Raw genomic sequence first — 24,848 nt, forward strand, 5'->3', positions numbered from 1 at the left:
CAATGCCAGCCACAGGGACAGCAATGAAAAAATGTCCAGTAGATGAAAGGAAATCACGGGTCTTCCATATTTTTCATAGATGTCTTCTTGAATCTGGTATCACATCCAGAAAGCAAGCTAACAAATAAAGGAGTATTTGGGACACTAATTTTGCTAATTCAGCTCTAAAATACAAAGGGAATCTTACATTCCAAGTTTATATATATTTTTCTTTTAAAATAGGATATCATTTCAGTAAGAATCTAAATTTTTCATTTCCTCTATTACATATAGTTGACCAGAGACAAGGATATATTTTTCATTTCAGTTAATATAGAGAAGTAAATGCCAATCCTTGGATTCAAACCAATGTAGTTACTTTCACCACACTATCCAAGACAGCTCTTTGTTCACATTTTCTAGATGATGTTGAACTAATTACCATGGCAGTTAATGTTCCATTGCATCCTTTTCTAGTTCTCCCTGAAATGCCTGCTGGGCTTTGAGCCCCAGCCTTATTCATCTTTGGATCCTTAACGTGAATCCAGGGCCTTTGTATAGAGTAACCGCTGCTATTAACCAAACTTCCTCTCACCATGAAACTGCTAAAATGAATTGTGCTCTTTCCAATTCTATTGATCTTTGTAAGTGTGGTGCATTGTAGGGTCTCTTGTTTCATGACAACTTAGTGATGGGAAAATAACGATGATTCAAGGTGTAGATGTGGATTTTGTCATCTTTTACACTAAATGATGACATCCCTCTAATTACACTTTGTCATGCATGGTGTCCTCATGAGCTTCCCGAAATGCCTGGGCATGGACTGGTTGTGTCAACCCATGTTCCTGTGGCTACATGTCAGACAGCTGATGTCAGGGCAGAGGAAGAGTCCTCTGCCAACCATGTGATGGAGTACAACACTGGTACGGTTGAGATGTGATGGGAAGGATCCACAGCAGATCTGAGGACTGCTCTAATAAAAACCTCAGTGAGGTTGTTAACTACAGGCATACCTTGGAGATGTTGTTGGTACTGTTCCAGACTATGGCAATAATGCAAGACTCAAAATAAAGTAAGTAGCAATCTTTTTGCTGGTGGAGGATATTGCCTTCAATTTGTAAAAAATGGAACATCTGTGAAGCACAATACAATGAGGTATGCCTGTATACTAAGGTTTTTGCTAAGGTTTAGACAGATTAGTGTTTAGTGCAGTGGCTTTCAAATTTCGACCACACCCATAAGAAAAGCATTTACATCATAACACACACACATTTCTTGGCACAGGGCTCCTAAAACCTTTGGAATTGCCTAAATAAGAGCAATAAAGATTCTTGATAGTCATAAGAAACCCTTTCAGCCACACCTGAGTTTATGTTCATGAGGTGACTTCTAGAAAGGCCCTAAGGCTGGTTACCAGTGAAACCAACCACATAATTAGAGGGTTTGAACTTTCAAGTCTCACCACCCCTCTACCCCCACAACACACACACACCACTCCCTCACAGGCAACAGAGAGAGGCTGGAGATTGAATTCAATCACCAATGGCCCATGGTTTAATGAATCATGCCTATGCAATGAAGTCTCCATAAAAACCCAAAGAGAGATTCCTGGTTGGTGAACATGTGGAGATTGGGGTAGAGTGGCTTACTCAGAGAGCATGGACATTCTAGCACCTTCCACATACCTTGCCCTATGCGTTTCTTCCATCTGTCGGTTCCTGAATTATATCTTTTTATAAGAAACTGATAATCTTGTAAAATGTTCCTTGGAGTTCTACGAGCTGCTCAATCAAGTTAACCTAACCCAAAGAGGGGACCCTGGGAACCTCTGATCTAGAGGTGATTTAGTCAGAAGCACCAGTGACAGCCTGGACTTCTGACTGGTGTCTAAGGGGGTGAGGGAGGTTTATAGGACTAAGGCTTTAACCTGTGGGATCTAATGCTATTTCCAGGTAGACAGTGTCAGAATTGAGTTAATTGCTTGGTAGTGTTGGGAAAACACTTGGAGTTGTCCTCAGGGCATCCCAAAGGGGGTATCTTCTCAGCCAACTGGTGCTTTAAAAGGGAACCAACTCATAAACTACCCTATTGGGAGGCCAATCAGGTGGAAAAGCCCTGTGCCCTTTACGTTCATTTTATTCTGAAGAAAAAAGGTGGCAGGCAGCCTGGCAACTGCTGTGGGCCCAACATCACTCTCCAAACCTTTGCTTCCACCCCAGCCTCTCTCCCAGGTCAAGTGACACCACCCCCCACACAGCCTGTCTAGCAGTACCCTTCATATGACTTCCTGTGTCTTCCCAACAAGCATATAATCTAATTGTTTTGTTTCCCCTATATTTTGAAGAAAGATGTTTTAAAATTAAGGAAAACAGGATACGTTCCTAACTTGAAGGAATTTTGTAAAAAAAATTTTTTTATTTCTCTGAAGAATATATCTTTTTAAAAGTATTCATCGTTTTAAAAGTACCCATATTCTTTAATAGCTAGTTTTCAGTTGATTATTAAAATTTCTTTTTCTTCCCAAAAGGAGAGATAGCAACATTTAAACTGAATCAAATTAGCTTTCCTTGAAGTTAAATGATTTCATTTTGTGATTGTCAGGATGCTTGGAAAGCAATTTCAGCTCCAACTCTTTTGAAGTGATACTGTCTGGTAATTTAAGATGAAAGTATTATTTATTATCACACTTCTTAAAAGGAGAAGCTATTAGACCTCACTCTGAGAAAAGGTCAGGCAGATAAGGGGTTGAACCATTTAAGGTAAGAAAGAGTGACCATTCCAAGAAGTGTTTAAGGTGAAGCGTTTTCTGGCATTGTAAGTTATAAAAACCCAAGATAATAAATACAGTGTTATGACAAGAACCACTGAGATTACAGAAGGGTGGGGTGCAGGTGAGGACAGTGGGAAAGACGGGAAAGGCGACCTCTCCAGCGGGCAGTCCTCTCTGGCCTCAGTCCGATGGCCTTAGAGACACAGTCCAGAGTGGAAACCACCGGCCTTGGAAGGGCTGGCTCTGCCTCCCCTTCTCCATAGCTGGACCTCCCGGGGGGAAAAGGAGAAACCTTCTCTTTTTTATTTGTTTATTTTTGAGTTTTAGTGGTTCTGATGTGGAGAATAGGAAGAACTTTTGAAAAACAAGAACCACTTAGAAAATCTATCCTGGGAGCGGATTCCCTGCTGGTGGGTCTGCCCTGTTTGTTTCCTCCCTCTGACCCTTTCCAGCACATCTTGCCTTGTCCTGCTCTTCACGGATACTGCCTGAAGAAGGCATGGCCCGAAGATTCCTTTGGCTACTAGGGCAGCCTCTTTAAAAATGGCAAGTGCCTGTTTGGAGGGTTAAGGGGCTGTCTTTCGCTCATCATCCACACATTGCTGTGAACCAGCTCATTCAGATTTTCTCCTATCTCTAGTCCAGATCAGCTGCATTGGGTGGGGCTTTCAAAAGGGAGGGGAGGAGAGAGGAAGGTTTTAGGACATTTTATAGACTGAAGCCCTTTGGAGAAGAAGGGCAGGCTTAAGGAGACAGGCTGGAACGGTCTTTATGCTTTGTGGACATGGGAAATGATTAGAGAGAGATAGGGGAATGGGTCCCACATGCAAACATTGCCTATTTCAAAATTTCTCCAGGGTCTGATTTACCTATCATCTTAAATTTCCCAGCTAGCATTGCTAGTAATTAGTTCAATGTTTTACCACTTAAGCTGGTTTTTATAGGCTGAATGAATATTCTAAACACTATTTGTAGTATTTTGTTTATGGGGAAAATGACTCCTTAAAAAACTGCAAATGTTGCAACATTATTTTAACAATGATTTGCAAGTCTGTAATTCTGAATAAATTATCAAAAAGTGAGGAACACATCACAAGGTACCTTTCTCTCATTTCCAAACCAAGAAATGTGAAGGAAATAAGTATATCAGAACATTAAAAAGAAGTTCCCCAATATGTTGGGAATTTTCTTTGGCTGTTTGATTTCATGTAATTTTAACCTCAATGCATAAATGTCAATGTAATTTAATTTTTATATGTCTGTAAATCTTAGAACCGAAATAAAATCACAAGTTTGGAAAAAGTGTTTTACTAGAGTAATCTTTGGTCCCTAACCTAATTCACAAATGTTTTCCACATAACCTCAAAGCCAACGTGTTGACTCTCATTGCTGTGGGGAAGGACACAGCCTCTGGGGCAGAGTTAGCCCAGCTAACAGAAAGAGAGGGTGTTGGCTGCTGTTATAGATCTATAAAACTCTACAAATGCTGGACTCAGCCTTCATAAAACCTCACTTTCTACTCTTCCCCCTGAATACTCTATAGTGGCCAACAAATTCATCCAACGAGGAATCCAAGATGAAAACCTCAACGTTATTTTCAATATCTCCCTTTATTCCCTTAGTAAGTCTTTTCCCTTTTCCTCTCTGCCTTGATCTACTTCTTCATTCATCAAACTTTCTCTGACAATGCAGTGTATTCCAGGTGCTTGGGAGAACATCTAGATTACTGGGTATGAACCCTGTCCATCTCCCTTTTTGATGCTGCCATTAGTAGGCTCTCAACACTCACCTAGACCGTGACAAATGTGGGCAGCTGGTCAGTCTGCCTACCTTCATCTAATCTCCTTTTCATTATCCCACCAGAGCTGTCTTTCCAATACATAGGTGCCCTCCCTGGCAGCAACCATCAACCAAAGCCTTCAGCAACTTGTCTTTGGTCTATCTTCCTAGCTTTCTCAAACCATTCCCAGATAGCCTATGCCCCTTCCTGGAATGTCCTTCTTCATCTTATCTATCTTTCAAAGTTGTATTTATTCTTTAAAGTTAAGTTCAAATGCCACCTCCTAAAAACATTCCAAATATACTTGTTATGCACTGCCCTTTAATATGTTATGTTCCTTTTTCTCAGAGATATATCATTTTGTTTTATAATTATTGGAAATAAGTTGTTTCATTCATGAAACTTGTAAGTTTCCTAAGTTTAAGCCCATGTTAGAATTGTTTCCACATGACCCAGAACATTGCTCTGTTATATATTAAATTGAGCTGAGTAAGCTACCCTAATTGGACCTATCAAATATTTCAGTTATGTCAAATTTTTATTGGTCAAAGAGAAAAGCCAACAGTGGTCTTACTATTATTTTCTCTTTTTTTAGCTCCTTTAGTGAGAATACATTCTCATAGATTATATTAATCTAATCATGACATCCTGCCTTGAATTCTGGATTCTATTTTATCTGAAGAGTTCCATATTCACCTTAATGAGTTCACCTTTATCCCAAGTCCTCATGGCCTATGAATATAGCCTCCAGCCAATGTGACCAAAGGTGGTCCTTGTAGCACCTGCATTCTTGCCACCAAATGTGCAAGTTAAAATTTCAGATTCCTGGACCCTACTCCTGAGTCAGAATCACTGAGGATGGGGCCAGAGAAGCTGCATTATTAATAAGCTTCACAGGGCCGAAACCGGTTTGGCTCAATGGATGGGGCGTCGGCCTGCGGACTCAAGGGTCCCAGGTTCGATTCCGGTCAAGGGCATGTACCTTGGTTGCAGGCACATCCCCAGTAGGGAGTGTGCAAGAGGCGGCTGATCGATGTTTCTCTCTCATCGATGTTTCTAACTCTCTATCCCTCTCTCTTCCTCTCTGTAAAAAATCAATAAAATATATATTTTTTAAAAATAGCTTCACAGGGCTGCAGTATATAGGGAACCTTGAGAATCTTCATTCTAGAAATTCTTCAGAGAGCTTGGTTGGGGACTGCCTCAAGAATTTGGTGGAACCCTCCTACAAAGGTATGTCTGTGGTTCCCTGTCTTTGGACACGTAAGAATTGGAGGCAAAGAAATGTGGACTTTGAGAAGTCTGGAGCCAGCTTGCTCCCTGCAGGCTCAAGATCAACCATCCCACATAGAAAAGAAAAGAAAAAAAAAAAGAACTTGGTGGATTCTCTGAATCTCTTATTTAGCTCTAAGAATGACTAAACTTCAAACATCATGGGAGGTGAACACTGAAATGTACTTATAGTTCATACAGTTCTCTTGCTGAGAAGTAGAAAGGCAAATGAAAGCTCATGGGATTCAAAGGAATGAGAAAGAAAGGAACTGAATTGGGCCCTAATCTGTTATCATTGGGCAAAAAGGTACATATTTGAGATGAGGAAAAGATATTCAGTTTAGGGCCTGCATCTGACTTTCCTTCAGCTCCTTTTCATCTTTTACACAGAACATTCTATCTATAAACATTAGACTAAATGGGAAACTAAAATTACCAAGAACCTGCTCGATGCCAGGCATCGTGCAAGGTACTTTCCATATATTTCTCATTTAATAGACCATCTGTGAGGCTACTTTTAAAAAAAATATTTTTATTGATTTTAGAGAGAAAGGGAGAGGGAGAGATAGAAACATCAATGATGAGAGAGAATCATTGATTGGCTGCCTCCTGCATGCCCCCAATGGGGATCGAGCCCACAACCCAGGCGTGTGCCCTTGACCAGAATCGAACCTGGGACCCTTCAGTCTGCAGGCCGATGCTCTATCCACTGAGCCAAACCAGCTAGGGCTACTTTTTTTAATCCCCATTTTGCAGATGAGGAAATCTAGAGTATGAGAGATTAGGCAAACTGCTAGGTAAGTAGATTAAGTAATCAGGTGGATAGGTTAAGTTAGATAGGTAAGTAAACTGCTATTACATAAATGGCTAGTTTCAAATCCCAGTTCTACCATATACTAGCTGCATGACCCTTGGGGAAACTCACTGAACTTCTCAGTCTCAACAGCATCAGGGACAAGACGAGGGACACACATCATCTCACTCACAAGGTGCTGAGGACTTGCAATGACCTGGGGCCCCTGCACCGCCCAGCACAATGTCTGGCCCTCAGTCAGTGTCAGCAACCATTCCCTCACCTCTTCCAGCCTCGGCTTTTTTTGTTTTTGTAAATTTTTGCTCAGAGCCTGAAAAGGCCTCTGCTACTTTCAATCATGCTAATAGGTGCCCAGGGGCACTGTTGGCACTCACAGCCAGGAGCACTTCCTTCATCCTGAGGGTTCCCTCAGGAACAAGGAATTCTCATCTGCCTCTGGCCTCTTTCCAGCTCCTCAGAGGCTGTGATGTGATGTGAGCAGCCGGGGAAAGCAGCCCCATGAGTCATGCTTTCAGCTTCCAGCTTCCAGCTGGCCACGGGAAGGACAGGAAGTACCACATCACCACAGCCAGCAACCACAGCCAGGCTCCACCTTTCCACCGCAGGGCTCTCCCAGACCAGGTCAGCGCATGGCCACGCGGCTGCCAGATGGTCCCCAGAGAGTCTCGGCAACTTTGTCACGTTTAATTTGCCAAGTTCCTGCGAACCTGAATGACAAGGATCACTGACGGAACACCGTTTTTGAATCCGGTGATGATAAAATCAGATCGTGATTATGTGTCAGGTAGTGAGTATCAGGGACCCTAGTAGCAATCATGAATGGTGTTGGTTTATAGATTTGTTTTTTTTCTGTGAACATTTAGTCTTGAGGACAAGGAAGGGCATTTGTCACAATGTTATGGTTCACGCTTCTAGACTGGCTGTAGTTTCATTTCATCTTTGAGTTCTAGGCTGAAAGCCAAAAAGACGTCAGAATTGTCGCCTGGAGTCCGATGCATGTTCGCTCCGTCTTGGTCATCTGTGTTGGACAGTGGCCACAGGACACATGCAGCAATGACTGTTCTTCGTGCCAGTCCACCTCCTTCTCTCCCTCTTACTAACCTATGTGTTAGAGAGGACAAGGGTTTCCAGGTCTGGGCCTTCTTTCAAATGCTATTTTTGCTAAATGTTAAAATGTATTTTGCAGACCAGATGAAAACAGGATGAGCCTGACAAGCTCCCAATCAGATACATGTAGCCAACTGCAAGGAAGTCCACAGGTGCCGCCTTTCTCCGCTGGCACCGTTGCTGCTCCCCGCTGCTCCTTAGTCCATTGGAGGCTTTTGTTTATAGGAACTTGAGGGGCTCATTTTGCTTTTATGGAAATGCCATCTAATTACAAATAGCTGTAGATGACCAGGTGCTTCTGATGAACTGAAAATACGCATCTGATCTGTGGGACACTTCATGGGTTTCCCCATCAATGCTCTGGTCATGTAAATGATTACATATGGATGCATTAAAAAAAGTAAGAAGAGTGGGGTTTTTCCCCCTTTAACTTGAATATTACCCCTGTATATTGCATTGAATGAGAGATTTCCCATATTTCCATCAGAGTAATATACTTTTGCTTTAATTCTTAAGCATAAGTGAATCCTATATAATAAAAGGCTAATATGCAAATAGACCAAATGGTCGAACAACCAAACAACTGAACAACCGGTCACTATGATGTGCACTGACCACCAGGTAGTTTTGGTTCTGGGTCGCTTGGTTTCTGGTTGGTCAGACAGACACTGTCTCCAGGATGCCGGATTAGGGGCCCAAACTGTATCTTAGTCTGGAGGGTTGAAGAATGCCTGCAGGACAATACAAGACATCCTTGAGTGACAATCCCTGGTCTGGTATTCTTTGTGCATTGGCCTTGCTTGTCTCATATGTAAATGTGCCGGCTATGGGAAACTCAAATTTGATCCCTGAATGCAGCTCCTTGGAGTGCATTCTTCAGGACTGGATAAAAAGAGCTGTTTATTTGACTTAAGGAAATTAAACGCTTACAGAAATGAAGAAATATAACAAATGTCAATGGCATGAAACTGCCTGTCCTGTCCCAGGCAGCCTTGCACCAAGCTGGGTTGGGAGGCATTGTTTTCTAACTGCAGCTTCTTTGCTTCCTCAGGTTTCAGCATTTACTAACCACACACAGCTTCTCTCCTGAAACTCTGCTCTGCTTCCTCCAAGGAATGCACTTTCTGGAGCACCAGGATGGGAGTCATGATGGGAAATGGGACTGGCACCCCAACAACCTGAGCAACCACGAGGTTCCCATCGGACAGGCATACCACCTTCACTGAGGAAAACAAGCAAGTGAGCTCATGGTTTCCAGTGGAAGTGATCTGGGACCAGCAAGACTGAGTGACAAAGGTTTAGCTGTGGGACTCAGGGGCCAGTCTATGGCTAACGGTGTAAAGACAGACTAGTATGCTTGGGGCTATATGGGAAGAATTACTAGTTTTATCTATGAGCTGTTTGAATAAGACTCCCACTGCTTCTCTTCAATGTTTCTTCAATGATTTATAATTTTCTGAGTACAGGTCTTTTACATCCTTGGTTAAATTTTTCCTAGGTATTCTTCTTTTTGAATTAATTGTGAATGGGATTGTTTTCTTAGTTTCCCTTTCTGATAGAACACTATTGGTGTAGAAAAATGCACTGATTTCTGGATATTTATTTTGTATACTGCTACATTGCCGAATTCCTTTATTAACTAAAGGAGTTTTACTTCCTCCTTTCCAATTTGGATGCCTTTTATTTCTTCTTCCTGTCTGATTGCTGTGGCTAGGACTTCCAGTACTGTGTAGAATAAGAGTGGTAAAAGCGGACATCCCTGTTTTGTTCCCGAACTTAAGGGACACACTTTTAGGTTTTGCCCATTGATATGATGATGTTGGCTGCGGACTTGCCATATATGGCCTTTATTACATTAAGGTATGTTCCCTCTATTCCCACTTTGCTGAGTTTTTATTATAAATCAGTGCTGAATTCTATAAAATGCTTTTTCTGCATCTAGTAATATGATCATGTGGTTTTTAATCCTTCATTTTGTTTATGTGGTGTATCACGTTAATTGATTTGCAGATATTGTACCAACCTTGCATCCCCATAAATAGAATATATTAAAACCAAGAAAATAACATTGGCACAATACATAGAGCTTACTCAGAGTTCACCAGTTAAACATGCACTCTGTGTGTGTGTGTGTGTGTGTGTGTGTGTGAAGCTCTATGCAATTTTTTTCATGTGCTTTTTATACATAAACTATACTCTGTTCTACCATTTTTTAATCCTCACCTGAGGATATATATTATTGACTTTAGAGAAAGTGGAAGAGAGAAAGAGAGAAAAAAACATCAACCAGCGGCCTCCCGCACGCACCCCAACTGGGCACCGAACACGCAACCCAGGTATGTGCCCTGACCAGCAATCAAACCAGCAACATTTTGGTGTATGGGATGATGCTCCAACCAACTGAGCCACTTGGCCAAGACTGTTCTACTAATTTTAAATAAGAAGTCAGATTATGAGAATGAATAAAATGACTTCCTTCAATAAAACAATATCTACCAACAATTATGTGTATGACCAGTTTTCCATATCTAGTTGTAATTAAGAAAGAAAAGGAAGAAATCCTACAAACCTCAGCTCTTGGGAGCACTAGTCCATGCTACATGCCTTTATAGGAATATTTTCTGGAGCTGATGATAGGCATGAAACAGGGGAACCTGGCTTATTAATAATTATGGCAGCAACATTCTCTCATGTCAGAAACCTCTACCGGTAAAAGGAAAGTGATCTTACCTTGCCTTCATATTTAGTCTTGTCATCTTTCTTTACCAGGGAGTCCAAATCTGTCTCTTCATAAGGTTCCTCAGATGTTTTCTGAAGAGAAGCTAAAGGGACAAAGAAAACTGGCCATTAATTTGGTGATTTGGCTTATAAATAACTCAGCGCTTAGCCTGAACAACAGCTGGACTGTGTTGAGGCAGTTGATAAGCAAAACTAAACTGAGTTGCTGTGATGGTTTCTGAGGTGGTAGGTAAATGTGGAGGTGAAGGAGAGATACAAACGTAGAATAGAGTCCTTGACCCCAGGCACTTGACATTGATCTGAAGAAACCAAGTCACATCCAACACCACTTGAAACATCCAACCACGACAAATCAGTAAATGATGCGATGTGGTAAAAACCATAGCTTCCATCATTCCTATTTGTAAGGCCAGCTGAAGTATCACTTTCTTTATGAAATCTTCCTTGACTTTCAAACTTCACAAATTCTTTTATGCACTGCTGCTTGAGCATTTATCATTTGTACTGTATTTGATGTCATTTTTGGATTTGAAAAGCCGATTCAAGTCTAGGTATCACATACTACTGAATATATATTTCCCATTATACAGGTAATTTGTGCTTATTATAGAAAATTTGAATACTACTAAAACCATACTATACTTGAACACTACCACTTGGTATATTTCCTTATAATCGTCTTTGAAATGCTCTTGCTCTCTCTCTCTCTCTCTACACACACACACACACACACACACACACACACACACACACACTCATACTATGATTTTATGAGGGGATGTCCATGCATGCCTTAGCCAGAAGGAGTTGTTGCTAATGTGATGATCTGGCATTTAGATTCCAGAAAAGATGGAATCACATTTATTAGTGGATAATATGACTGTGGGAAGAACCAGTGGCTGAGCCAGGGGGGAATTTGGCTTCCTTGCTCTGGCTTTCTTCTCTCCGTCACTCTATTTCCCTGCTTCCCTTTCCCACTGGCTTCTCAGACATCTGGGAGATAACTTTTTTTCAGGCTCCATGGCCACTGGCAGTAAGATTGGAACTTACTGAGAGGACTGCACTGGGGGTGATGGCTACAAGGCTAATATGGTAGGTGGTACTTTCATTCTTATTTGTCAGCGTCACTACCTTGTATCTATAGTTCCCTGGAGAAACTCACAGGATACAGGTGATTAAGCTGGGACAGGATTTGAGCATCTCTAAGTCCCACGGTCAGAATGCCATCCATCCATCTAATGTCACAGTTATATCATCCTGGTTCTTATCTGTGGTGGCCTTGATGGAGGTTGACCATCTAACTTTCAGAAGCCCCTGGCTACCCTCGGGTTCTGTGAGCCAACTGGAAGCAGCTTAGCCTTGCCATGGCTTTTTCGTGGAGGTCATATTGAAATATGTAGTGAAGTACATGTTTGCTGCCCCAGGTTATGTGACCACTGAAGCTACTCTACCACAATGGACAATCCTCTGGGCTCCTCACTTTCTGCAGGATCTCTGAAAGCTGAGAGATTCCAGGTATGCATTCACTATAATTGGCAAAACCCATGACTGAGAAGCACCTGCCCTTAACACTATTAAGTACAGTGACAAAATTAGAGGCAGGGATGTGGGAGCCATACTGCCATCATTTACATCTTGTTCTTTCATCTATGAGACACACATTATAGAGGAGTGTTTGTGCCTTAGCTTCTTCAACCAGAAAGTAGGGGATAATGAGAAAGCCTATTGGATCAGGTCACTAGGAGGCTTTAATGAGTTAATATGTACAAAGTATTTAGATCATGGTAAGCACTCAGTACATTTTAGCTATTATTATAGCTATATGGCATTAAAAATATTTTTTCACATTCCTTATTTAATTTCAGAGAGGTTAAACGTGGTACCCAAGACAACCAGCTAACAAGAGTCAGAGTTGACCTTTCAGCTCCCATCTCTAAGCTCCCTGCCCATGTTCCTTACACTGTGAAATGAGTTTATCTTGGCACAGACTCAGTTATGAAGAAATCAGACAAATGTGTTTGAAAATCCGGTTAGTGACCTGCCTGAGTAGAGTCCACGCTCAGTGGTTACTCTCCAAAACAAAAGCAGAGGATTGTTCTGCAGAATGAGCACGTTGCTGGACCAAGGCCAATGGTACCCGTTCAGACGTGATGAAGATCTATTTACTTGAGGAGGGTCATTACCTATTTTGAAATCATGTATTTGAAAAGCTGAGAAACAATCCATCATTCCTGCTTTGTTTATTTGTAGCAAACACATATCCCTTAAAATAAGGAGAGAGACAAAGTGGTGGAGGCAAAGTTATTTACTTCTAATAATTTAGAAGTAAACATAATTTAGTTTTGGCAAAGAGCCCTAGATGAGAGATCAGGAGAATCAAGTCCTGCTTCCAGCCATCCAAGAGGGATGTCTCCATAGGTGTCAGTGTTTGTGTGTATCTGTGGTATGTGCCTGTAAGTGTGTCTGAGTGTATGTGTTGAGTGTGTTGTGTATGTGTGTGTGTATGGAAAATTCAGGAAAGAAATGCACTAAACTGTTTACAAGGCTTACTTCTGAAAATTGGAATATATAAGAGACAGTTGTACTGAATGGAGAATTATCAAAAGTTCCCATAATTTTCAGATAAATAACAAATGAAAGAATTTGTTGCAAACAGCACTGCACAACAAGAAATGCTAAAAGAAGTTTTTCATCTTAAAGTGAAATGACACAAGATGGTAATTCAGTTAAAGAAATAAAGAATACTGAAAATGGTGACTAGGATGGTAAATATAAAATAATATATATATATTTTTCCCTTTCTCTTGATTTCTTTAAAAGATACATGATTGCTTATAGCAAAAATTTATAACACAATATTGGGGATTTGACATATGTAGATGCAAAATTTATGATAAGAATAGCACAGAGGATGGGTGGGAGGTGTGTGGAACTATACTGCTGCAAATTTCCTATATTTTACTACAACATTAACTCAAAGTAGATTGACACAAATTAAGGATGCATAATGATAATCCCTAAGAGAAACATCTGGGGGAAAACAATGCAAAGATGTATGTATGCTAAAAAGTCAATAGAGGGATTAAAAAGGAAGACTACAAGAAATTTGCTAACCCAAAAGTACGTAGGAAAAAAGGAACAGAGAAATAAACATGAGACAAGTAGACCACAAATAACAAAATAGTAGCTTTAAATCCAGCTGTGTCCTTAATTACATTGTATATAAATAGACTAAACACTCCAATTAGAAGGCAGAAGTTGACAGAATGTATTTAAAAAGCAAGATCCAACTATATGCTGCCTACAAGAAATATACTTTAAAAAGAAAAACAAATACAAGAATGGGAAAAGTGTCTCATGAAAACACTAAGCATGAGAAAGCTGTGATGGCTGTATTAATATACACTTTAAGACAAATAGCTTTCCTAAAGATAAGGAGGAAAACAGACATTTTATAATTATAAAAGGGCCAGTACATCGGGAAGATAAAACAACTATGAATGTGCATTTTCTTAGTAACGGGCATTTCAAATAATGAAGCAACAAATAACATATGCATCATGTCCAAGAGTGGTTTCTCACAGAATGTATGATTGTTTTAACACTTCAAAATAATCACTGTAACGCACCATATTAACAAAATGGAGGAAATCATATAATCATCTCCATATAGAGCACTAAAAAAAAGCATCTGAAAAATTTGACAATCGTTCATGATGAAAACTCTCATCAAACTAAGAATGGAAGGGAATGTCCTTAACCTGATAAAAGATATCTATAAAAACTTACTAACATCATACTTTAAGTGAAACAGGAACTCTTTCCCTTAATATTAGGAAAATGCAGCAATGTCTGCTCTTACCACTTCTATTCAACATTATACTGGAGGTCCTAGCCATTAGAATAAGCCATGGGGGGGGCGGGGGAAGTCACAGAGATTGAAACAGAAGAAGTAAAATTGTCTCTATTCATAGATAACATGATTGTATTTCCATTTAGAAATATATTCCTATTAAGAGTTATATATGGTAATTCTATTTACTATAGGGTTAAAAACCATTAAATTCATAATATCTTTTCATTACAAACTACTATGTTGCCAAGAGAAATGATAGGGGACCTAAATAAATGGAAAATTATATAATATTTATGAAATTAGAAGACTCAATATTGGTATAATAACAGTTCTCCCCAAAGTGATCTATATAGTTAGTGCAATCTCAATCATAATCCCAGCAGAAATCAAAAGAGGATTCTAAAATGTATATGGAAATGAAAAGATCCTAAAATAGCCAAAACAATCTTGAAAAAGAACAAAGTTGGAAGACCTACACTACCTGATCTCAAGGCTTAGTAATAAACTATAGTAATCAAGACCATGTGGAAGAATAAACTCAAGATGGATAAAAGACTTAACTGTAAGCCACAGAACCATAAAAGTCCTAGAAGAAAGCATAGAGAGTAAAATTTCAGACATCTCTCATAACAATATTTTTGTTGACATATCTCCTTGGGCAAGGGAAACAAAGGAAAAAATAAACAAATGGGATTACACCAAACTAAAAAGCAAAAGAAACCATAAACAAAATGAAGACAATCCACTGAATGGGAGAGCATATTCGTCAATGATACATCTGACAAGAGGTTAATTTCCAAAATATATAAAGAACTTATACAACTCCACACCAGGAAGACAAAAAATGGGCAAAGGACCTGAATAGACACTTCTCCAAAGAGGACATACAGATGACCAATAGACATGGAAAAAATGCTCAATGTCATTAATAATCAGAGATATGCAAATTAAAACCATGATGAGATATCATCTTATACCTGCCAGAATAGTTATCACCAATAAGTCAACAAACAAGTGCTGGTGAGGAAGTAGAGAAAAGAAAACTCTAGTATACTGCTGGTAGGAATGCAGACTGGTGCAGCCACTGTGGAAAACAGTATGGAGTTACCACAAAATATTAGATAGAAATGCCTTTGAACCAGTGATCCCACTTCTGGGAATATATCCTAAGAAACCCAAAACACAAAATTGAATATATGCACCCCTATGTTCATTGCAGCATTATTTACAATAGCCAAGATCTGGAAATAGCCCAAGTACCCATCAGTAGATGGGTGAATAAAAAAAGCTGTGGCCCTAGCTGGTTTAGCTCAGTGGATAGAGCGTTGGCCTGAGAACTGAAGGGTCCCAGTTTGATTCTGGTCAAGGGCATATGCCCTGGTTGGGGGCTCAATCCCCAGTGGGGGGCGTGCAGGAGGCAGCCAATCAGTGATTCTCTTTATTGATGTTTCTATCTTTCTCGCCCTCTCCCTTCCTCTCTGAAATCAATAAAAATACATTTTTTTAAAAAAAAGCTGTGGTACATTTGCACAATGGAATACCGTAAAGAATAAGGAGCTCTTACCTTTTGTGGCAGCATGGATGAACCTGGAGATTATTATTCTAAGTTAAATAAACCAGTCAGAGAAAGATAAATGCCATATGATCTCATTTACATGTGGAATCTAATGAACAAAATAAATGAGAACCAAAATAGAAACAGAGGCATGGTTACATGGAACAGACTGACAGCTGTCAGAGGGGAAGAGGGTTGGGGGATTGGATGAAAGAAAGTAAAGGGATAAATCATAGACTCAGACAATAGTATGGTGATAGCCAGAGGCTAGGTGGAGGTGGGCAAAGGGGGGGAAAAGGGAGGGAAAGAAACTTTGCTTGGGGCAATGGGCACACAATGCAATATGCAAATGATGTTTTATGGAATTGTACACTTGAAACCTGTATGGTTTTTCGAATCCCAATCCTATCTAATAAAGAGGGAATATGCAAATTGATAGTCACACCATCACAAAGATGGAGGTGCCCATAGCCACAAGATGGCAGCGCCCAGTCCCCTCAGCCCCGCCGGAGTCCCCCAGTCCTTTCAGCTCTGCTAGGGGGGGGGGGGGGGCGGCAGGCATGCAGTGCAGCTGGACCCATGCGCCTGCTGCCAGAGTCCCCCAGTCCTTTCACAGAAATTGGGTTGCCACAAAAGTTGGTTAAGCTTCTTAGGACAAAAAGCATTCAAAATATTTGAAAAGGGAATTCCAATATTTATAAAAGTGTGGACTAGACAATTCAAGGTTATTTCCACTACAACCTTCTATGATTTTGTGATATTAACATTCTGAATTCACATAGTACCAGCTGTATTGTATGTAAGCAGATATTATTGAAAGGAATGGTCATTATTATTAAAACAACTCATAAAACCACACTGTTTGTATGTCAAGGACATTCTGTGTGATTTTCCTAATGGCTAGAGATAATGCCCCTAAACCGGTAGTCAGACATCCCCCGAGGGGTCCCAGATTGGAGAGGGTGAAGGCCGGGCTGAGGGACACACACACACACACACACACACACACACACACACACCGTGCACAAATTTCATGTACCAGGCCTCTAATAAATTAAATAAAAAGAAAAATAAACCTATGTGGCATTGTAATAAGGACTTAATCTATTTCTTTAATCTTTTCGAAGAACCAACTTTACCACTCCATTGCTAATAGAATCTGGTGGGACTTTTAAAGGTCCTTAATGGAGTCTATTTTATGCAGATGTTACTTGCGCATTTGTATTATTCCTCTGCTAGACTGTGAGCTTCTCCTTGCATCTAGGCACTTAGTTTTATCAAATTTTATGAGTCCTCAATGCCTGTAGTATTTTATATCTGTGGTTTGTTTTAAATACTATCTGTCAAAACAACAACCACTGCTCATCTTAAACAACCACAATGTCTACCCTATGGGCACCGATGAAACAAAGCCACAAAGCTTCCTTCCCCAAACAACCTACCCAAGGCGGAAGGCTGGCTGGTTTTTGGTGACACCCATTTTGGGGAGGACTCAGGATGGGGGGCCACCGGTTGCACTGGACGAGTCTGTCTGGCTGCCAGTTTCATCAGACTCATTTGCCTCTTCTGAAAAATTTCCTGTACATCGCCCAGCTTCTGTAGGACTTTCTGGGCGTTGGCCTGCGGGAACAAAAGCAAATCATGAGGTTGCTCTGCACTGAGCCTGAGGACATGACTCATTCCCTTTCACCCATCTCCCCCTTTCCCCACGCCCAACCTCCCTCATAGGCAAGTCATCCCATGTCTCACCTCGCACCAGAATGTGCTTCTCAGAGTCTGAATCTCCCACTGATTGGCAACGACTGTGTTTCACTACTGCATCTCCAGCACAGGGTAGTACTCGCTAAATACATGGTAAGTGGGTAAATGTTCACTCAGCCCTGTCCATTAATGTAGAAAAGGATACCATAGGCCATGGATGAAGGGCATTAGGCCAACTTACAGAACAGGGGAATTTAAAAATAAGGAATGCACCATGAATTAAGGCCTTGATGGAGAAAAAGAGTTTAAGTGTTCTTGGGGAAAGAATTGGGTAAGTTCTGAAACAGGGTCAAGGAAACCACAGGCACCTTTAGTTAAAAAAAAAACAACCACACACAACAGCCCAGCTGTTATGGCTCAGTGGTTGAGCATCAACTTATGACTCAGGAAGTCACAGTTCAATTCCCAGTCAGGGCACATGCCCCGGTTGTGGGCTCGATCCCCAGTAGGGGAAGTGCAGGAGGCAGCCGATCGATGTTTCTCTCTCATTGATGTTTCTCTCATCAACAGTTTTTCTATAACTGACACTTCTGGCCTGCCTCCGAGATACTGGCTCCTTCCCTCAGAAGATGGCCCAGCATAAAAAAAAAAAAAAAAAAAGACAAATTTACTTTTCCAGTTGCGAAATGTGGCAACCTCTGTGGGTGTGTGCTGAGCTTGTACTTTCAGAATTAGGCATCCTCAAAGCACCCTGCATAACTCTTCTAATTCTGGGTCCCTTTTTTGATGGTTAAAATCATCCACGAGACAGATGCCAGAGTCAGCAGGACAAAGAAAAGGTACCCACTCTCCTTGATCCACCAGAGCTAGAGGGATGTCATGTTGCAAGTGAGGCCAAAAGAAACATTCAGCTGAATTCAGGCCTTGGTGAAACTCAAAGACATTTGGGTCTTGTTTCTTATTTCCTGAGCCCCTGCTTTAGAACACGTAGTCAGTTTTGGAAATGTCTGTGAGTTTCATTTCTCCCCTGGTATTTCTTCAGTTTATTTCTTTCCTACTTACATAGAGAGAAGGAGTCACACTGAATAACACTTAAATTCTTTATTGATTTCAGAGAGGAAGGGAGAGAGACAGAGAAACAGAAACTTTGATGAGAGAGAAGCATCGTTGATTGGCTGCCTCCTGCACCCCCTCCCCCCCCCCCCACACACACACACTGGAGATCAAGCCCACAACCCGGCATGTGCCCTAACGGGGAATTAAACCGGTGACTTCTTGGTTCCTGGGCTGATGCTCAACCACTGAGCTTCACCAGCCAGGCTGCACTGTATTTCTATTGGACAGGTTGGTCTAGACTAGGGTTTGGCAAACTTATCTGTAAAGGTCCAAACAGTAAAACTCTTCAGGCTTTGCAGACCATCTGGTCCCTGAGGTAACTACTGAACTTGGCTGTTGCTGCATAAAAGCAGTCATAGAACATAGAGAATTCAGAAACGAATGAGTGTGGCTGTGTTCTGATGGAACTTGACATACAAAAGTAGATGGCAAGCCCCTCTGGCCACAGGCTATACTTTGCGGACCCCTGGACTAGATTAAGTTCAGGGTCTGTGATTAAAGAGTCTCTTCAGAGAAGGTGCCCCTGGCCTCAGGAAGCACGGCTGAACAATGCACCGGAGGTTCTGAGAACACAGCTATGAGTCCAAGTCCCAAAAGGAACCAAATTCCCTAATTCAGGGTGATGGCAATGTCAGTTCGATGGTGATTAGAATTGGTGATCAGCCACTACTACCTGCCCTTGTGGCCCAGTGATGAGTTTGAGGAAATTGAGACGTGGGTGTTAACTGCTGCAGAAAGAAGAAATCTGACGGAATGAATGACTGTCAAATTGGTGATGGACGCTGTGCAGCCCTGGTGTGAGGTCAGTGCCACATGCTAGACCCCAACGACTCACCACGTGGACCGGACAGGACTCGAATCATCTTTGCCCTTTTGCATCTATCCCTTAAGACCCCAGAGTGAACCTTGCAAATGGTTCACTGAATTAAAGTGAGGCATTCAGAAGAGACCCTAAATTCCTAAGCTCAAACCAGGGGGAGGTGGGTACAAGATTAACAACTGCATTTCCCCCTTTCTCCTATTTTTACTTGCAAATCCGCTCTCCACACCACAATCTGAATTATTTTTTCTTTTTTTCTCTCAGAATTACCTTTCTGAAATCTAAATCTGATCATGTAACTCACCTGCTCAAAAGCCCTGCAGTGACACCTCACACCTCATCCTGCAGCACCAGCCTCTTCATACTTGATCCTGACCACTGCCTCCCTTGTGTGCCCCTCTGTCCCTCCCATTTTATATGCTCTTGGACCTGGGAGCACTGCTGAGGAAACGTTTGTCTTCCACTCCACTGTCAGCACCATGACTGCGGGCTCTGTACGGGATTGTGTTCTCAGGATAAAGCACAAACTGGGTACCCAGTAAACATCTGAAGAACTGAATGTTGCTATTTGCTACTGAGATTGTTTCATTCTCTACACGGGGTGCTGAGAGTGAATGAGGAAGAAAAATCAAAACAGCGGCACTAAGGGGGCAGCTCAATCGCCACGCACTAGGGAAATGCCTCGAGGAGCCTCAGAGACAGGTGGCTGCTACAAGAACAACAGTGTAATGGCTGATGTGTTGGTAATCATTATGTCCTAAATGTAGCAGATTCAACCTTTTAGACTTAGAGTACCAGCTTTTTAGAAACAAGTTTTATTTTTTAAAATTTATTTTTTAGAATGTTTTCAGATTTACAGAAAAATTACAAAATAGTATAAAGAGTTCCCATATACTCCACACTCAGTTTCCACTATTATTAACAGCTTACATTACTATGGTACATTTGTTATAATTAATCAATCAATATCGATACATTATTCTGATTTTTAAAAAATTATTAAATAAAGTATATACTTTATTAAATAAAGTACAAAATTATTAAACAAGGTACATTACTATTAAATAAAGTACATACTTTATTTAGGTTTCCTTACTTTTTACTTAATGTGCCTTTTTTCTCCCCCAGGGTCCCATCAAGATACCGTATGACATTTAGTTGTCATGACTTCCGCTCCTCTTGGCTGTGACCAGTTCTCAGCCTTTCCTGGTTTTTGATGACCTTGATGCTTTGAGGAGTATTGATCAGGTATTTTGTAGACTGTCCCTCGGTTGTTATTTATCTGATTTTTTTACATGATTAAACTGAAGTTATGTGTTTTTTTTTGCGGGGGGGAAGACCATAGAAGTGCCGTTTTTATCATATCACATCATACCATGTGCATGACTTAATACTGTTGATGTTGACCTTGATCACCTGGCTGAGGTCGTGTATTAGTTTTCTCTGCTGTGAAGTCACTCTTCCATCTCTCCCTTCCCATACTGTACCCTTTGGAAGAAAGTCACTATGTGTAGCCCCCACTTAAGGATGGGGAAGTTTTGCTCCATCTCCATGGGGGCTAAGTATCTACATAAATAATTTGGAATTCTTCTGCATGTGAGATTAGTTTCCTCCCCCCTATCTATTTATTTATGTATCCCATCATTTATTTATATCAGCATGGATTCATGGAGATCTGTTTTATACTTTGGGTTGTAATCCAATACTATTCTATCAATCATGTTGCTCAGATTGTTCCGGCTTCGGCCATGGGGAGCTCTTTCGATTGCCTCCTATGTCCCGTCACTGTGGTTTGTTTTGCTTTTTAGCAATTCCTTACTTTTTGACATTATAAGATGTTCCAAGATCACCTTGTATATTTTCTGCCCCAGTCCTAGAATCAGTCATATCTCCAAGGAGCCTCTTTTCTTGGAGAATGGTATTAGAAACCAAGCTCTGGGTGCTAGGTGTGCTCATTGATACTGGTGTCTCATTGTTTCTAGGCCCTCTCTGCTAGCCAAGTAAAGAGAACCATGTGTCTATACCAACCTGTGTATATACATATATCTTGGAATATTTCTATATGTGTAAAGTACCAGTTTTGACAACAAAGTCATTACCCCTCAGTGGATAAAACATTCTCTGACACATAGGATATTTAATCTTATAACTTAGAATTTTACTTCAAACTAAAAGAATAGATGGGCTTTGGGGATATTTTGGTCTATTTTATTCTTTTTTAAAAAATGTATTTTTTATTGATTTTAGAGAAGAAGGGAGAGGGAGAGAGCAAGAGAAACATTAATGATGAGAGAGAATCACTGATTGGCTGCCTCCTGCAGATATCCCAGTGGGGATCGAGCCCACAACCCAAGCATATGCCCTTGACCAGAATCAAACCCGGGACCCTTCAGTCCGCAGGCCAATGTTCTATCCACTAAGCCAAACCGGCTACAGCTGTTTTTTGTTTTTGTTTTTATAAAAAAATTTATTTTAGAGAGAGAAGAATGGAGAGGGAGAGAGAGAAACATCAATCGGTTGCCTCCCATATGCACCCTGACCAGGGATAGAAACCACAACCTGGGTATGTGTCTTGACTGGGAATCCAACCTGTGACCTTTCAGTGTAGTGGTATATATTTCTCCACCAGTGTCTAGTATTCCTCTGGCCAAGGCCACAGCCCTTACTAGCTGCCTCTCTTACAGTCACAGCTGCATCACTTCCTAGGTCCCCTTTGCCTTTCAGGATTAGGGTTGTAATTGCTCCCTGTTTCTTGCTAGCCCCAAGGGGCTTCACCATCCCTGTTAGATTCCCTAAATCCTGCCTGTATCTTTGTAAAAACTGCCTACATCAAGCTCCCTAAAAATAGGTGAATCAGATTCTCAAAAGGGTCCATGACTCAAAAGAGGTGAAGAAGCCTTTCAAGCAGAGGTACATGCAAAGTGATGTGGGTATCAGAGGAAGGCGTGCTATCTATAACTCACTGGCTTCACAGAAGAGTGCTCCTCTCAAAAGCAAATCAGATCAAGTTATTCCCCTGCTTAAATTCTGTAGTGGCTTCCTGCTGCTCTTAGAAGAAAGGCCGAACTCCTTAAAATGGCCCACAGAGCCCCACCTCGTCTTTCCCTCTCTAATCTTACCCCAAACATTCTTTGTCTGCTCTCTGTACTCCAGCCACGCTGACCCTTGAGTTCTGCAGTTGCGCCAGGCTCCCTCCAGCCCTGTGGCCTCTGCACACGCTGTTCCTTCGGACTGAAAAGGATCCCCATCTTCTCTACTCATTCTCTAGGCCTTGCTTCAAGTGACCCCCGGTCCAGGTCAAGTTCCGCTGTCACATACCCGATAGGACCCTGAATCCCAATTCCAGAGCACTCATTTCAGCTTTGGAACACATTTTTGTGTTTGACATTTATTAATGTCAGCCTCTCCCACTACCCTGTAAATTCCATGCGGGATGGAACCGTGTCTATTTCTGTTTGCTGTTGGTTCTTGGCACAGTGCACAATACATGAGAGATGCTCGTGAAGATTTGTAGGGAAATGAATGACTGAGTCAGACTGTGGAAGGTCAGTCTGCCCAGAAGCAGTCTGCCAGGAGTCTAAAAGGCCCCCTGAGAGCTCAAGAACTGGTTAACCTGCTCAGGATATCCTGCCTGGACTTTCTTCAGCAACAGGCAAAGGCCCTCAGTGCCTCCTTCCAAACCACAGGATGAAAATAACCCACCAACATTACCTTTACATCAGGGGTGAGAATCAACTCAAACTGGTTGTAAATCTCCTTGGGGCTGGGCAGCTGGTACTCCTTCGCTGTGTCCAGGAATGCCTCAATGTCGGTCAAGGCAACGTCAACACCCTCTCGAGACTGGTACTTGTCTACAGCTTGGGAAGCCAAGAGGTAGATTCCCGCTTCACACCACCGGCTGACCTTTGGAAAAGGAACACAGTGCCCTGTGCAGTTAGCCTGACCACAGCTCAGCCACCACAGTCCCTTGGGAGGTCTGAGCTCCTCTGGGTCTACCAGGATTCTGGGACACTGGGAACTTGTTGTGGGACAGCATCAAGTCGAGAGGTCTAACCCCTGTAAATACAACTGTAGAGGTGGACCAACCCAAACCAATTTTACATCTGTCCACTTCTCAGGGAAGTCACCCAACCAATAAAATGAATCGTGTAAACATTCTGCCCTTTTCTACTGACAGTAATTACTATCGCTCCAGGAGGAGAAAGGCAAGTACTTCTAAGTTTGGTCTCACTACAGAGAAATGTAACCAATGACTTTTCGGGTTGACCTTCTAGGCCACTTGTCTTACCTCCTAACTGGTTACAAGAGCACAAGGTAACTAATGAAGCATCAGACCTGTCCCCTACATGTTTTGCTGCAGGAGGGACTATCCTTTTAACAAAAAGACTTTCCTCTGTCCACATTTGCACTTATTGTCATTTGTCTTTCCCAGGGAAGCATCCAAGAATGAAAAGTTCTGTAACTCAGAACAGCAGTACTCACACTTTTCCAGAATGCTGGGATGAAACCAGGTAGGTGATGAATTCTAACAGTTCAACTTTTTAAAGATGTGCACAGAAAGACAAGGGTCCTGGTGATCCCTGAATATTTACATGAGCTGCCAGAGCAAGTACACCTGCATTTCCATTCCAGGTGACCTGAAGAGCTATGTCAAGTAACTATACAGGGGAAAAGCACTCCAAAGGAGTTACCGCTAAGTGGGAAATTACAGGCAACTTAAATCTGTCTTCTATTTCCCCCCTAAATTATCTACATTGAATGTGTACTACTTTTAGAATAACACACACACACACACACACACACACACACACACACCAATAAATATATTTAAAGGTTAATAATTATCACTGTGTGGGGATGAGAAGGGAAGTAGGATGTGTAGGCATCCACCAGTAACTTCTTCCCTCCTCTTTCCTACATTTTTGGATTTTCGAAGTAATAGGAAATCATGCTTTAATATATACTGTGAAAACTTTGTCTTGAAACATCATGCCTAGATCTGCAGAAAACATTAAGCTGGGGTCTTCTGCAGTCACAGCAACTACTTGCTTTCCCAGACACACACACACACACACACACACACACACACACACACACACACACACACACACACACTCAGCTCAGCAGTTATCTCTGGAGCAGATATGGACTGAGGGAAACAGTAGTTGATCCTGCAGAGAGTTCAGCCCACAGAGCAGACTGCGCACCGGGTGCTTCTGAGGCGCTTGCTTCTGGAACAGCTGGATTTCACTGACATTAAAATCCCTTTGGCAATGGGATGATGTAAACAGCCTGGGTAGGTGCCCCCAGTCACCGCAGAGAAAGAGCTATAGGAATGG

The 24,848-nt window shown here is 41.5% G+C and overlaps 1 protein-coding gene across 1 annotated transcript in view; it reads right to left on the reverse strand.

The window, feature by feature from the left end:
* MCF2L2 (MCF.2 cell line derived transforming sequence-like 2) overlaps window positions 1-24,848 on the reverse strand; it is a gene marked incomplete at its 5' end in the record, with an annotated part of 193,282 nt that overhangs the window by 88,293 nt on the left and 80,141 nt on the right. Inside the window, 3 exons of the mRNA XM_079763591.1 lie at window positions 10,453-10,544; window positions 17,315-17,492; window positions 23,221-23,412. Coding sequence (XP_079619717.1) covers window positions 10,453-10,544; window positions 17,315-17,492; window positions 23,221-23,412 — 462 coding nt within the window. The remainder of the gene's footprint in view (window positions 1-10,452; window positions 10,545-17,314; window positions 17,493-23,220; window positions 23,413-24,848) is intronic.

Source organism: Cnephaeus nilssonii, assembly GCF_951640355.1.
Source record: "Cnephaeus nilssonii genome assembly, chromosome: 3".
NCBI classification, from domain to species: Eukaryota; Metazoa; Chordata; class Mammalia; order Chiroptera; family Vespertilionidae; genus Cnephaeus; species Cnephaeus nilssonii.